Here is a 17305-nt window from a genome sequence, read left to right on the forward strand (position 1 = left end):
TATGTGACCAGTACGATGATATCTGACCAGTATGTTGATATCTGACCAGTATGATGATTTCTGACCAGGATGTTGATATCTGACCAGGATGTTGATATGTGACCAGTACAATGATATCTGACCAGTATGTTGATATCTGACCAGTACGATGATATCTGACTAGGATGTTGATACCTGACCAGTACGATGATATCTGACCAGGATGTTGATATCTGACCAGTACGATGATATCTGACCACTACGATGATATCTGACCAGTATGTTGATATCTGACCAGTGCATTGCTATCTGACCAGTATGATGATATCTGACCAGGATGTTGATATCTGACCAGTACGTTGATATCTGACTAATTCATTGATATCTGACCAGGATGCTGATATCTGACCAGTACGATGATATCTGACCAGTGCGTTGATATCTGACCAGTACAATGATATCTGACCAGTGCGTTGAAATCTGACCAGTGCGTTGATATCTGACCAGTACGTTGATATCTGACCAGGACGTTGATAGCTGACCAGTACGTTGATATCTGACTAATTCATTGATATCTGACCAGTGCATTGATATCTGACCAGGACGTTGATATCTGACCAGTACGATGATATCTGACCAATATGTTGATATCTGACCAGTATGATGAATTCTGACCAGGATGTTGATATCTGACCAGGATGTTGATATCTGACCAGTACGATGATATCTGACCAGGATGTTGATATCTGACCAGTACGATGATATCTGACCACTACGATGATATCTGACCAGTATGTTGATATCTGACCAATGCATTGCTATCTGACCAGTGCGATGATATCTGACCAGGATGTTGATATCTGACCAGTGTGTTGATAACTGACCAGTACGATGATATCTGACCAGGATGCTGATATCTGACCAGTACGATGATATCTGACCAGTGCGTTGATATCTGACCAGGACGTTGATATCTGACCATTACAATGATATCTGACCAGTACATTGATATCTGACCAGTATGATGATATCTGACCAGGATGTTGATATCTGACCAGGATGTTGATATGTGACCAGTACGATGATATCTGACCAGTATGTTGATATCTGACCAGTATGATGCTTTCTGACCAGGATGTTGATATCTGACCAGGATGTTGATATGTGACCAGTACGATGATATGTGACCAGTATGTTGATATCTGACCAGTACGATGATATCTGACAAGATGTTGATACCTGACCAGTACGATGATATCTGACCAGGATGTTGATATCTGACCAGTACGATGATATCTGACCACTACGATGATATCTGACCAGTATGTTGATATCTGACCAGTGCATTGCTATCTGACCAGTACGATGATATCTGACCAGTGCGTAGATTTCTGACCAGCATGTTGATATCTGACCAGTGCATTGAAATCTGACCAGTGCGTTGATTTCTGACCAGTACGTTGATATCTGACCATGACGTTGATAGCTGACCAGTACGTTGATATCTGACTAATTCATTGATATCTGACCAGTGCGTTGATATCTGACCAGGATGTTTATATCTGACCAGTACGTTGATATCTGACCAGCGCGTTGATCTCTGACCAGCACGTTGATATCTGACCAGCGCGTTGATCTCTCACCAGTACGATGATATCTGACCAGTGTGTTGATTTCTGGCCAGCATGATAATATCTGACCAGTGCGTTGAAATCTGACCAGTGCGTTGATATCTGACCAGTACGATGATATCTGACCAGCACGTTGATATCTGACCAGCGCGTTGATCTCTCACCAGTACGATGATATCTGACCAGTGCGTTGATTTCTGACCAGCATGATGATATCTGACCAGTGCGTTGAAATCTGACCAGTGCGTTGATATCTGACCAGTACGATGATATCTGACCAGGATGTTGATATCTGACCAGTACGTTGATATCTGACCAGCACGTTGATATCTGACCAGCACGTTGATATCTGACCAGCGCGTTGATCTCTCACCCAGTACGATGATATCTGACCAGTGCGTTGAAATCTGACCAGTGCATTGATATCTAACCAGTGCATTGAAATCTGACCAGTGCGTTGATATCTGACCAATATTTTGATATCTGACCAGTACATTGATATCTGACCAGGATGTTGATATCTGACCAGTACGTTAATATCTGACCAGTGCTTTGATATCTGAGCAGTGCGTTGATATCTGACCAGTACAATGATATCTGACCAGTATGTTGATATCTGACCAGGATGTTGATAGCTGATCAGTACGATGATATCTGACCAATATGGTGATATCTGACCAGTATGTTGATATCTGACCAGTACGTTGATATCTGACCAGGACGTTGATAGCTGACCAGTTCATTGATATCTGACTAATTCATTGATATCTGACCAGTATGTTGATATCTGACCAGGACGTTGATATCTAACCAGTACGATGATATCTGACCAGTACTTTGATATCTGACCAGTATGATGATTTCTGACCAGGATGTTGATATCTGACCAGGATGTTGATATGTGACCAGTACGATGATATCTGACCAGTATGTTGATATCTGACCAGTACGATGATATCTGACTAGGATGTTGATACCTGACCAGTACGATAATATCTGACCATGATGTTGATATCTGACCAGTACGATGATATCTGACCACTACGATGATATCTGACCAGTATGTTGATATCTGACCAGTGCATTGCTATCTGACCAGTACGATGATATCTGACCAGGATGTTGATATCTGACCAGTACGTTGATATCTGACCAATCTGTTGATAACTGACCAGTACGTTGATATCTGACCAGGATGTTGATATCTGACCAGTGCGTTGATATCTGACCAGTGTGTTGATATCTGAGCAGTGCGTTGATATCTGAGCAGTGCGTTGATTTCTGACCAGTACATTTATATCTGATCAGTGCGTTGATATCTGACCAGTATTTTGTTATCTGACCAGTGCTTCGATATCTGACCAGTGTGTTGATATCTGACCAGAATGTTGATATCTGACCAGTGCGTTGATATCTGACCAGATAGTCAGGGGAAAGAATCACTGGTGGGCGTAGTTTATAGGCCCTAAAATAATAACTTCACGGTGATGCGGGCAATAATCAAGGTAATAATGGAGGTATATGAAAAAGGAACGGCAGTAGTCATGGGGGATTTTAACCTACATATCGATTGGTCAACTCAAATCGCACGGGGTAGCCTGGAGGAGGAATTCATAGAATGCATGCGGGATTGTTTCTTAGAAAAGTATGTAAGGGAGCAAGCTATCTTAGATCTGGCACTGTGTAATGAGACAGGAAAAATAAATGATCTCCAAGTAAAAGATCCTCTCGGAATGAGTGATCACAGTCTGGTTGAATTTGTAATACAGATTGAGGGTGAGGAAGTTGTGTCAGAAATGAGCGTACTATGCTTAAACAAAGGGGACTACAGTGGGTTGGGGCAGAGTTGGCTAAAGTAGACTGGAAACACAGACTAAACGGTGGCACAATTGAGGAACAGTGGAGGACTTTTAAGGAGCTCTTTCATAGTGCGCAACAAAAATATATTCCAGTGAAAGAGAAGGGTGGTTAGAGAAGGAATAACCAGCCATGGATAACCAAGGAAATAAAGGAAAGTATCAAATCAAAGACCAATGTGTATAAGGTGGCCAAGGTTAGTGGGAAACTAGAAGGTTGGGAAAATTTTAAACAACAGCAAAGAATGACTAAAAAAGCAATAAAGAAAGGAAAGATAGATTACGAAGGTAAACTTGCGCAAAACATAAAAACAGCTGTAAAAGCTTTTACAGATATATAAAACGAAAAAGAGTGACTAAAGTAAATGTTGGTCCCTTAGAAGATGAGAAGGGGGATTTAATAATGGGAAATGTGGAAATGGCTGAGACCTTAAACAATTATTTTGCTTCGGTCTTCACAGTGGAAAACACGAAAACCATGCCAAAAATTGCTGGTCACAGGAATGTGGGAAGGGAGGACCTTGAGACAATCACTACCACTAAGGGGTCGTGCTGGACAGGCTAATGGGACTCAAGGTAGACAAGTCCCCTGGTCCTGATGAAATGCATCCCAGGGTATTAAAAGAGATGGCGGAAGTTATAGCAGATGCATTCGTTATAATCTACCAAAATTCTCTGGACTCTCGGGAGGTACCAGCGGATTGGAAAGCAGCTAATGTAACGCCTCTGTTTAAAAAAGGGGGCAGACAAAAGGCAGGTAACTATAGGCTGGTTAGTTTAACATCTGTAGTGGGGAAAATGCTTGAAACTATCATTAAGGAAGAAATAGCGGGACATCTAGATAGGAATAGTGCAATCAAGCAGACGCAGCATGGATTCATGAAGGGGAAATCATGTTTAACTAACTTACTGGAATTCTTTGAGGATATAACGAGCATGGTGGATAGAGGTGTACCGATGGATGTGGTGTATTTAGATTTTCAAAAGGCATTCGATAAGGTGCCACACAAAAGGTTACTGCAGAAGATAGAGGTACGCGGAGTCAGAGGAAATGTATTAGCGTGGATAGAGAATTGGCTGGCGAACAGAAAGCAGAGAGTCGGGATAAATGAGTCCTTTTCGGGTTGGAAATCGGTGGTTAGTGGTGTGCCACAGGGATCGGTGCTGGGACCACAACTGTTTACAATATACATCGATGACCTGGAAGAGGGGACAGAGTGTAGTGTAACATAATTTTCAGATGACACAAAGATTAGTGGGAAAGTGGGTTGTGTAGAGGACACAGAGAGGCTGCAAAGAGATTTGGATAGGTTAAGCGAATGGGCTAACGTTTGGCAGATGGAATACAATGTCGGAAAGTGTGAGGTCATCCACCTTGGGGGAAAAATACAGTAAAAGGGAATATTATTTGAATGGGGAGAAATTACAACATGCTGAGGTGCAGAGGGACCTGGGGATCCTTCTGCATGAATCCCAAAAAGTTAGTTTGCAGGTGCAGCAGGTAATCAGCAGGTATTCAAGTCACAGATAGATAGATTTTTAACCAATAAGGGAATTAAGGGTTTCGGGGAGCGGGCGGGTAAGTGGAGCTGAGTCCACGGCCAACCACGATCTTATTGAATGGCGGAGCAGGCTTGAGGGACTAGATGGCCTACTCCTGTTCCTAATTCTTATGTTCTAATGTTGATATCTGACCAGGATGTTGGTATCTGACCAGTACATTGGTATCTGACCAGTACGTTGGTATCTGACCAGTATGTTGATTTCTGACCAGTACGTTGATATCTGATCAGTACGATGATATCTGACCAGTGCGTTGATATCTGAACAGTATGTTCATATCTGACCAGTACGATGATTTCTGACCACTACGTTGGTATCTGACCAGGACGTTGGTATCTGACCAGGACGTTGGTATCTGACCAGTGTGTTGATTTCTGACCAGTACGTTGATATCTGTCCAATACGATGATATCTGACCAGTACGTTGATATCTGTCCAATACGATGATATCTGACCAGTACGTTGATTTCTGACCAGTACGTTGGTATCTGACCAGGACGTTGGTATCTGACCAGTGCATTGATATCTGACCAGGAAGTTGATATCTGACCATTACGATGATATCTGACCAGTTCGTTGATATCTGACCAGTACGATGATATCTGACCAGTACGTTGCTATCTGACCAGTATGATGCTATCTGACCAGGCTGTTGATATCTGACCAGGATGTTGATATCTGACCAGTATGATGATATCTGACCAGTATGTTGATATCTGACCAGTACGATGATATCTGACCAGTATGTTGATATCTGTCCAGTACGATAATATCTGACCAGGATGTTGATATCTGACCAGGGTGTTGATATCTGACCAGTACGATGATATCTGACCAGTATGTTGATATCTGACCAGTGCGTTGATATCTGACCAGTACGATGATATCTTACCAGGATGTTGATATCTGACCAGTACATTGATATCTGACCAGGACGTTGATATCTGACCAGTACGATGATATCTGACCAGTGCGTTGATATCTGACCAGTACGTTGATATCTGACCAGTATGATGATATCTGACCAGTACGTTGATATCTGACCAGTATGTTGATATCTGACCAGTGCCTTGATATCTGCCCAGGATGTTGATATCTGACCAGGATGTTGATATCTGACCAGTACATTGATATCTGACCAGGACGTTGATAGCTGACCAGTATGTTGATATCTGACCGGTACGATGATATCTGACCGGTACGATGAAAACTGACCAGTATGTTGATATCTGACCAGTACGATGATATCTGACTAGTACGATGATATCTGACCAGGACGTTGGTATCTGACCAGTGTGTTGATATCTGACCAGGACGTTGGTATCTGACCAATACGTTGGTATCTGACCAGGACATTGGTATCTGACCAGTATGTTGATATCTGACCAGTACGATGATATCTGACCAGTATGTTGATATCTGACCAGTACGATGATATCTGACCAGTATGTTGATATCTGACCAGTATGATGATATATGACCAGTATGTTGATATCTGACCAGGACGTTGGTATCTGACCAGTACGTTGATATCTTACCAGTATGTTGATATCTGACCAGAAGGTTAAGGTGCAGGATATGTGACCACAACAATGTCTGACCTTTCGGAAATTAAAGTTAAATCGGCACAAAGCGATAGTGCTTTATTTTTGGGAATGGCCTTGATGGTTACTGTCGAGGTTACTGAAATGAATCTGTTCCTGTTTTTGACTGAGAGCCTGTGTGTTAGCGCTCCCCACCATCCCTCCATGCTGAGCAGGAAGCTGTGGTTGGAGCGGGTCACAGGGCAGGTGTGTGACCAGTTTGATTGAGTCAGGCCTTCCGCTGGAAAAACGATGACCGGTGATTTGCATCAGATGAACATGTTTTCAAATTCTCTGCATTTTACAGACACTCGACACCCACCCCCTGATGAACATGTTGTAGATATGCCCAGCATTACTCAAAATAAACTTGTACTGGGGGAAATAGAGAATAACTATTCGAGATAACTGCTGAAAAGGAATTGTTCTGAAAAGTGATTGCATGAATCACCAGACACTGCGAGCTATAACCTACATTGTTGAGGAAAGTGAGTGAGGAGCTGGCAGAGGAAATGGTCATAATTGTTCAATCCTCCTTCAATATGAAAATTGTACTGTAGGACTGTGCCAGCATAACTGTTCTAGAAAGGAGTGACGAATAAAACAGGAAACTACAACGTGATATTAGTTGTGGGAAAACTCTTAGAATGCATAATTCAAGATAAAATCAGTAATTGTTCAGAGATATACAGGGTAAATTAGGACAGCCAACATGAATTAATAAAGGGAAGTCATATTTGACAAACTTAAGAGTTTTTTAATAGTTGGATAGATAGAGGAATGCAATAGATGTGTATATAAATTTTCAGCGTGTGTTTAATGAGGGCTCACAGAAGGCTCCTTCGAAAAATTGCAGAGTACGGTATGAGTAAATGTAGCAGTGTGGCGAGATCATTAGTTGGCAATCAGATACAAAGAGTTTGTTTAAATGGACCTCCCTCAGATTGGAGCAAGGTTGAACTGCTCCAGGAGTCAGTGCTGGGTCCAGTTTTGTTCTTTGATTGTGTACGAACATACAACCAGTGACAGAGAAGTAATGACCCGATGGTCCATCCATCCTGTCCCACACAATTGCGATACCTGGTGTATCACAATATATACAATCTGCACCACACCCGAACTCATGATCTCCTGGGAGAGGCGAAAAAACAGCTAAAAGCCCCCAGGCCAATTTGGGGGAAAAATCTGGGACATTTCTCTCCGACCCATCTAGGCGAATTAAATTAATCCAGGAGATCACTGCTCTGAATTCACAGCTGCACCTACGTTTTGTATAAGGTGATCTCCGCCCCACCCTGCTCTCATTTGAAATAATTCTGTGAATCAGTGTCCACCGCACACTCCGGCAGCCGGAACAAAGAAATGGCAAACCAATTAAACAAATACTTTGATTCTGTCTTCACGAAGGAAGACACAAATAACCTTCCGGAAATACTAGGGGACTGAGGATCTAGTGAGAAGGAGGACCTGAAGGAAATCATTATTAGGCGGGAAATTGTGTTAGGGAAATTAATGGGATTGAAGGCCGATAAATCCCTAGGGTCTGATAGTCTGCATCTCAGAGTACTTAAGGAAGTGGTCCTAGAAATAGTGGATGCATTGGTGATCATTTACCAACAGACTATCGACTCTGGATCAGTTCCTATGGACTGGAGGGTAGCTAATGTAACACCACTTTTTAAGAAAGGAGGGAGAGAGAAAGCGGGTAATTATTAGCCTGACATCAGTAGTGGGGAAAATGTTGGAATCAATTATTTAAGATGAAATAGCAGCACATTTGGAAAGGAGTGACGGGATCGGTCAAAGTCAGCATGGATTTATGAAAGGGAAATCCTGCTTGACAAATCTTCTAGAATTTTTTGAGAATGTAACTAGTAGAGTGGACAAGGGAGAACCAGTGGATGTGGTGTATTTAGACTTTCAAAAGGCTTTTGACAAGGTCCCACACAAGAAATTGGTGTGCAAAATTAAAACACATGGGATTGGGGGTAATGTACTGATCTGGATAGAGAAGTGGTTGGCAAACAGGAAGCAGAGAGTCGGGATAAACGGGTCCTTTTCAGAATGGGAGGCAGTGACTAGTGGAGTGCCGCAGGGCTCAGTGCTGGGACCGCAGCTCTTTACAATATACATTAATAATTTGGATGAGGGAATTGAGTGTAATATCTCCAAGTTTGCAGATGACACTAAACTTGCTGGCAGTGTGAGCTGTGAGGAGGACGCTAAGAGGGTGACTTGGACAGGTAAGGTGAGTGGGCAAATGCATGGCAGATGCAGTATAATGTGAATAAATGTGAGGTTATCCACTTTGGTGGCAAAAACACGAAGGCAGAATATTATCTGTATGGCGGCAGATTAGGAAAAGGGGCGGTGCAGCGAGACCTGGGTGTCATGGTACATCATTCATTGAAAGTTGGCATGCAGGTACAGCAGGCGGTGAAGAAGGCAAATGGTATGTTGGCTTTCATAGCTAGGGGATTTGAGTATAGGAACAGGGAGGTCTTACTGCAGTTGTACAGGGCCTTAGTGATGCCTCACCTGGAATATTGTGCTCAGTTTTGGTCTCCTAATCTGAGGAAGGGCGTTCTTGCTATTGAAGAAGTGCAGCGAAGGTTCACCAGACTGATTCCCTGGATGGCAGGACTGACATATGAGGTGAGACTGGATCGACTGGGCCTTTATACACTGGAGTTTAGAAGGATGAGAGGGGATCTCATAAAAACATATAAGATTCTGACGGGACGTGACAAGTTAGATGCAGGAAGAATGTTCCCAATGTTGGGGAAGTCCAGAACTTGGGGACACAGTCTTAGGATAAGGGGTAGGCCATTTTGGACTGAGATGAGGAGAAACTTCTTCACTCAGAGTTGTTAACCTGTGGAATTCTCTACCATAGAGAGTTGTTGATGCCAGTTCATTGGATATATTCAAGAGGGAGTTAGATATGGTCCTTACGGCTAAAGGGATCAAGGGGTATGGAGAGAAAGCGGGAAAGGGATACTGAAGGAATGATCAGCCATGATCATATTGAATGGTGGTGCAGGCTCAAAGGGCCGAATGGCCTACTCCGGCACCTATTTTTTTATGTTTCTATGTTTCTATGTCCAGAGGCCCACTATTCTCTGGGAAAGGACCACATCCTGACATCTAACCTAGATCTGGCCACATACAACTTAACATTGTGACCCCTGGTCCTCCCTAACTTTAAACTAGGGCTTTAAACTAAAAAGGTGGGTGGAGGGGGTCATGTGAGGGAAAATTTAGAAATCTAAAGAGAAATGTCAAGGCAATAGAGCAATGTAGCGATTTGGGTAATCAAGAAATAGTTGCCACTTGTAACAAAGGTAATGCAATAATTCGAAAGGGGGAGCCTTTAATCTTCATATAGACTGGACAAATCAAATTGGCAAAGGTAGTCTGGAGGACGAGTTCATGGATTGCATTCGGGACAGTTCCCTAAAACAATACATCATGGAACCAACCAGGGAACAGGCTATTTTAGATCTTATATTGTTCTATGAGACACGTTTAATTGGCAATCTCATAGTGATCATAATATGATAGAATTTCACGTTAAGTTTGAGAGTGACTTGCCTAAGTCTTAAACTGAAAGAAAGCCAATTACATTGGGATGAAGGGCTAAGATAGGTTGGGAAAATAGATTAAAAGGTATGGCAGTAGATAAGCAGTGGCTCGCATTTAAAGAAATATTTCATAATTCTCAACAAAAATACATTTCATTGAGAAACAAAAACTCCACGGGAAAAGTGATCCATCCATGGCTAACTAAAGAAGTTAAGAATCGCCTTAGATTGAAAGAAGAAGCTCATAATGTGACTAAGAATAACAGTAAGCCTGAGGATTGAGGTTTCAGAAACCAGCAAAGGATGACCAAAAAATTGATATAAAAGAAAAAATAAAATGTGAGCGAAAACTATCAAGAAACATAAAAACATTGTAAGAGCTTCTATAGGCCAACACTCCCAGTGCAGTGCTGAGGGAGCGCTGCACTGTCAGAGGTGCCGTCTTTTGGATGAGACATTAAACCACCTGCTCTCTCAGGTGGATATAAAACATCCCATGGTACTATTTTGAAGACGAGCAGGGGAGTTATACCTGGTGCCCTGGCCAATATTTATCCCTCAATCAACATAACAAAAAAACAGATTATCTGGTCATCGTCTCTTCGCTGTTTGTGGGAGCTTGCTGTGCACAAATTGACTGCTGCGTTTCCCACATTACAACAGTGACTACGCTTCAAAAGTATTTCATTGGTTGTAAAGCGCTTTGAGACGTCTGGTAGTCATGAAAGGCGCTATATAAATGCAAGTCTTTCTTTCTTTTTCAGTGACCCAACACAGTCTTTGACAGATCTCTGAGCCTTCACATAACTGAAAAATCTTTTCCCATTTCCTCCTCAGATGTCTACGACCATTTTCCATTAACCTTCCAGCTGATCTAATAGCAGCCTTTGATTCCTCTGGTTGTTCCTTATACTCAACTCTGTTTAGTTGTTTATTAATTTACAGAAACATGTTTGTACATCTTATGTCTTTGTACATGACCAGTCAGCGACCTTGGCTTTTTCTTACCACAATTCCTTCTTTTGACATTGATGGTTTGGAGTTGGGCAAAGTGAGCATGAAATAAAAATTTGCTGACTGCATAAAACAGTGGGGGTATTGTCGGAGACTTCAGGACGACATAGACAGGTTGAACTAACGTCTCCGACCAAAAAATTGTTAACGAAAATACCTGGTGGTCCCGGAGAAATGTAGGATCCCGGTCGGAGGCCTAGATTCGTTGAGCAGCATACGGGAATGTGACTTCCCATAAGTACGGAAATGCTGGAGTCACTTGGGCCGGGACCACCAATCACAGGGCAGTATTATCATTGATAAAAATGGAAACTCTGTTTGTACGAAGTCCTATTACTATCAATGAGACAACCCTCCTCAAACAGGAAACACAGCATAATAAATTTTAAAAAACACCTCACATATTTAAAAATAGTTGAAATTAAATGAAATTAAATGTTTTAGAAAAAAATATATTTTTTGGAATTTTTTTTGTGTTTTAATAGGGTTACAAATAAACGTATCTTAATGGACAGGGTTTTTAATATAAAAATGAATGATTAAATGCAATTTTTATATGTTTTAAAAGTGTATGGGCTAGAACCGCCACTTTTTTTGCATGCTTAATGCCCACTTAACGCCCATTTAACCGCTGAAATGACATATAGACATAGAAACATAGAAAATAGGTGCAGGAGTAGGCCATTCGGCCCTTCTAGCCTGCACCGCCATTCAATGAGTTCATGGCTGAACATTCAACTTCAGTACCCCATTCCTGCTTTCTCGCCATACCCCTTGATCCCCCTAGCAGTAAGGACCTCATCTAACTCCTTTTTGAATATATTTAGTGAATTGGCCTCAACAACTTTCTGTGGTAGAGAATTCCACAGGTTCACCACTCTCTGGGTGAAGAAGTTCCTCCGCATCTCGGTCCTAAATGGCTTACCCCTTATCCTTAGACTGTGACCCCTGGTTCTGGACTTCCCCAACATTGGGAACATTCTTCCTGCATCTAACCTGTCTAACCCCGTCAGAATTTTATATGTTTCTATGAGGTCCCCTCTCATTCTTCTGAACTCCAGTGAATACAAGCCCAGTTGATCCAGTCTTTCTTGATAGGTCAGTCCCGCCATCCCGGGAATCAGTCTGGTGAACCTTCGCTGCACTCCCTCAATAGCAAGAATGTCCTTCCTCAGGTTAGGAGACCAAAACTGTACACAATACTCCAGGTGTGGCCTCACCAATGCCCTGTACAACTGTAGCAACACCTCCCTGCCCCTGTACTCAAATCCCCTTGCTATGAAGGCCAACATGCCATTTGCTTTCTTAACCGCCTGCTGCACCTGCATGCCAACCTTCAATGACTGATGTACCATGACACCCAGGTCTCTTTGCACCTCCCCTTTTCCTAATCTGTCACCATTCAGATAATAGTCTGTCTCTCTGTTTTTACCACCAAAGTGGATAACCTCACATTTATCCACATTATACTTCATCTGCCATGCATTTGCCCACTCACCTAACCTATCCAAGTCGCTCTGCAGCCTCACAGCATCCTCCTCGCAGCTCACACTGCCACCCAACTTAGTGTCATCCGCAAATTTGGAGATACTACATTTAATCCCCTCATCTAAATCATTAATGTACAGTGTAAACAGCTGGGGCCCCAGCACAGAACCTTGCGGTACCCCACTAGTCACTGCCTGCCATTCTGAAAAGTACCCATTTACTCCTACTCTTTGCTTCCTGTCTGACAACCAGTTCTCAATCCATGTCAGTACACTACCCCCAATCCCATGTGCTCTAACTTTGCACATCAATCTCTTGTGTGGGACCTTGTCGAACGCCTTCTGAAAGTCCAAATATACCACATCAACTGGTTCTCCCTTATCCACTCTACTGGAAACATCCTCAAAAAATTCCAGAAGATTTGTCAAGCATGATTTCCCTTTCACAAATCCATGCTGACTTGGACCTATCATGTCATCTCTTTCCAAATGCACTGCTATGACATCCTTAATAATTGATTCCATCATTTTACCCACTACCGATGTCAGGCTGACCGGTCTATAATTCCCTGTTTTCTCTCTCCCTCCTTTTTTAAAAAGTGGGGTTACATTGGCTACCCTCCACTCCATAGGAACTGATCCAGAGTCAATGGAATGTTGGAAAATGACTGTCAACGCATCCACTATTTCCAAGGCCACCTCCTTAAGTACTCTGGGATGCAGTCCATCAGGCCCTGGGGATTTATCGGCCTTCAATCCCATCAATTTCCCCAACACAATTTCCCGGCTAATAAGGATTTCCCTCAGTTCCTCCTCCTTACTAGACCCCCCGACCCCTTTTATAACCGGAAGGTTGTTCGTGTCCTCCTTCGTGAATACCGAACCAAAGTACTTGTTCAATTGGTCCGCCATTTCTTTGTTCCCCGTTATGACTTCCCCTGATTCTGACTGCAGGGGACCCACATTTGTCTTTACTAACCTTTTTCTCTTTACATATCTATAGAAACTTTTGCAATCCGTCTTAATGTTCCCTGCAAGCTTCTTCTCATACTCCATTTTCCCTGCCCTAATCAAACCCTTTGTCCTCCTCTGCTGAGTTCTAAATTTCTCCCAGTCCCCAGGTTCGCTGCTATTTCTGGCCAATTTGTATGCCACTTCCTTGGCTTTAATACTATCCCTGATTTCCCTTGATAGCCACGGTTGAGCCACCTTCCCTTTTTTATTTCTATGCCAGACAGGAATGTACAATTGTTGTAGTTCATCCATGCGGTCTCTAAATGTCTGCCATTGCCCATCCACAGTCAACCCCTTAAGTATCATTCGCCAATCCATCTCAGCCAATTCACGCCTCATACCTTCAAAGTTAGCCTTCTTTAAGTTCTGGACCATGGTCTCTGAATTAACTGTTTCATTCTCCATCCTAATGCAGAATTCCACCATATTATGGTCACTCTTCCCCAAGGGGCCTCGCACAACGAGATTGCTAATTAATCCTTTCTCATTACATAACACCCAGTCTAAGATGGCCTCCCCCCTAGTTGGTTCCTCGACATATTGGTCTAAAAAACCATCCCTTATGCACTCCAGAAAATCCTCCTCCACCGTATTGCTTCCAGTTTGGTTAGCCCAATCTATGTGCATATTAAAGTCACCCATTATAACTGCTGCACCTTTATTGCACGCACCCCTAATTTCCTGTTTGATGCCCTCCCCAACATCACTACTACTGTTTGGAGGTCTGTACACAACTCCCACTAACGTTTTTTGCCCTTTGGTGTTCTACAGCTCTACCCATATAGATTCCACATCATCCAAGCTAATGTCCTTCCTAACTATTGCCTTAATCTCCTCCTTAACCAGCAATGCTACCCCACCTCCTTTTCCTTTTATTCTATCCTTCCTGAATGTTGAATACCCCTGGATGTTGAGTTCCCAGCCCTGCTCATCCTGGAGCCACGTCTCCGTAATCCCAATCACATCATATTTGTTAACATCTATTTGCACAGTTAATTCATCCACCTTATTGCGGATACTCCTTGCATTAAGACACAAAGCCTTTAGGCTTGTTTTTTTAACACCCTCTGTCCTTTTAGAATTTTGCTGTACAATGGCCCTTTTTGTTCTTTGCCTTGGGTTTCTCTGCCCTCCACTTTTCCTCATCTCCTTTCTGTCTTTTGTTTTTGCCTCCTTTTTGTTTCCCTCTCTCTCCCTGCATTGGTTCCCATCCCCCTGCCATATTAGTTTAACTCCTCCCCAACAGCACTAGCAAACACTCCCCCGAGGACATTGGTTCCGATTCTGCCCAGGTGCAGACCGTCCGGATTGTACTGGTCCCACCTCTCCCAGAACCGGTTCCAATGCCCCAGGAATTTGAATCCCTCCCTGCTGCACCATTGCTCAAGCCACGTATTCATCTGAGCTATCCTGCGATTCCTACTCTGACTAGCACGTGGCACTGGTAGCAATCCCGAGATTACTACTTTTGAGGTCCTACTTTTTAATTTAGCTCCTAGCTCCTTAAATTCATTTCGTAGGAACTCATCCCTTTTTTTTACCTATGTCATTGGTACCAACGTGCACCACGACAACTGGCTGTTCTCCCTCCCTTTTTAGAATGTCCTCCACCCGCTCCGAGACATCCTTGACCCTTGCACCAGGGAGGCAACATACCATCCTGGAGTCTCGGTTGCGGCCGCAGAAACGCCTATCTATTCCCCTTACAATTGAATCCCCTATCACTATCGCTCTTCCACTCTTTTTCCTGCCCTCCTGTGCAACAGAGCCAGCCACGGTGCCATGAACTTGGCTGCTGCTGCCCTCCCCTGATGAGTCATCCCCCTCAACAGTACTCAAAGCGGTGTATCTGTTTTGCAGGGGGATGACCACAGGGGACCCCTGCACTACCTTCCTTGCACTACTCTTCCTGCTGGTCTTCCATTCCCTCGCTGGCTGTGGACCCTTCTCCTGCAGTAAGACCAACTTGCTACACGTGATACTCACGTCATTCTCAGCATCGTGGATGCTCCAGAGTGAATCCACCTTCAGCTCCAACTCCTGATAAATGCACGCATCCCCAGAGGGTCAGCGCTCGTTGGCATGTAATGCCCATATATCGCCTATTTTGGCACAAAACGGAAACTGACGGGCATTTTTAGGAAATTTATCGCCGAGCGTTACATTCCTCATGTGCTTAACACCGGGAAAAAATATTCTCGCCGCCAACCTTGTTTGGGTGGAATCATCAGAATGGACGAAATCAACGGCCATAATATCGTCTAGTGTTACTTTCCACACGGAATTAACGCCGAGATTCAATAATACCGCCCACCCACTTTTATGTTGTAAAGAGCACATCTGGCAAAACAAACGCCAAGGAGATCGGCCACCGTCACTTTCATCACCTCGCACACATATTGCCCACAATATCGCTCGGCCATAAAACCGCCCAGAAAAAGTGGAACTGTTCTGAACGAACGACAGCGGTATGGCTGGCATTGTTAAAATCCCGCTCTTACGGGAGGGGCTGATATCTGAACGCTTTGCCTGAAAGAGCGCTGATGTGAGTGACAATGCTGACACACTGCTGTGTGTGTGCAGCTCAGACATCAATGGTGCCCATCACCTTGGTGCCAGTCAAAGTTTACGTTGATTGATGTTAAGTTGTATTTAACCCTTTCATGTTAAGGAATCACCAGTGTGTAATGGTCCAGCTATCTGAGACAGTGCGCAACAAGGTTATGTTCAATAACAAAACATTGAATAAGTAACACAGTCACTAACACCCAACCCCCACCCACACCCCACTTTTTCCACCATTGACATCAATCAAATGTTCAACATGTCCAGCAACACGGAATACAAAGGCAAAGCAGGAAGGTGATCCACGGCCCCCATGCAAATTGCATACACCCAGATGGAAATATAACACAGCCATCACCTGCGGACATGCACCTCACTTTCCTTTCCCCTCCTCCCCTTCTTCTCCCCACCTCTACCCCTTCCCCTCCTCGTTCCACAGCACCTGGCCGAGGAGCTCCTCAGGCGGTGCCTCATTGAGGGGGGGATAAAGTCAGAGGCGGTGGTGCACGGGTACGGGAGCTGGGGATGCTGAGGGGGAAACATTCTCTGATCCAGAAGCAGGATCTTGGTCCTGCCTCTCACCTGTCGTTTGCAGTGGTGGTGTGGTACCTAGGGGTGGAGTGCCGTGCTCCGGGACCACTGGGAGGCCTGTGCCAGCAGTGTTCCTGGCTATCGCATCCAGGGCCTCCGCCATCTGCGGAATGTACTCAGTCATGGTGGTCAGTTGTCGGATATACCCCCCCAATGCTTCGATGAGCTGGTCACCAATGTCTACAGTCCTCCTGGGCAACTGTACCATCTCTCCGCTCTCATGTCGCGCTCGTGGGACAGACCTGTCGCGTCTGGGGACAAATGGGGTGCCCTGTGGCGAGGTGCTTGGGGCTGGTACCTCCAGTGTGGAGGCGGGAATGACCGGAGGACCACTAGATGGCCTTGGGGTGGAATGGCTTCTGGAGCGTGGCGATACAGGTTCCTCGAAGTCCGCGCTCTCATCCATGGAGAACAGACTCAGCTGATTGACGGGCGAGA

General features: G+C 43.9%; 1 protein-coding gene across 1 annotated transcript in view; it reads left to right on the plus strand.

Annotated features, from left to right (window-relative positions):
* LOC139238000 (EVI5-like protein) overlaps positions 1–11064 on the plus strand; it is a 425899-nt gene extending 414835 nt beyond the window's left edge. The window contains exon 20 of the mRNA XM_070867399.1: positions 11034–11064. Coding sequence (XP_070723500.1) covers positions 11034–11057 — 24 coding nt within the window. The 3' untranslated portion in view covers positions 11058–11064. The remainder of the gene's footprint in view (positions 1–11033) is intronic.
* The last annotated feature ends 6241 nt before the right edge of the window (positions 11065–17305 follow it).

The sequence above is a fragment of the Pristiophorus japonicus genome, chromosome 24 (assembly GCF_044704955.1).
Source record: "Pristiophorus japonicus isolate sPriJap1 chromosome 24, sPriJap1.hap1, whole genome shotgun sequence".
Classification (NCBI taxonomy): domain Eukaryota; kingdom Metazoa; phylum Chordata; class Chondrichthyes; family Pristiophoridae; genus Pristiophorus; species Pristiophorus japonicus.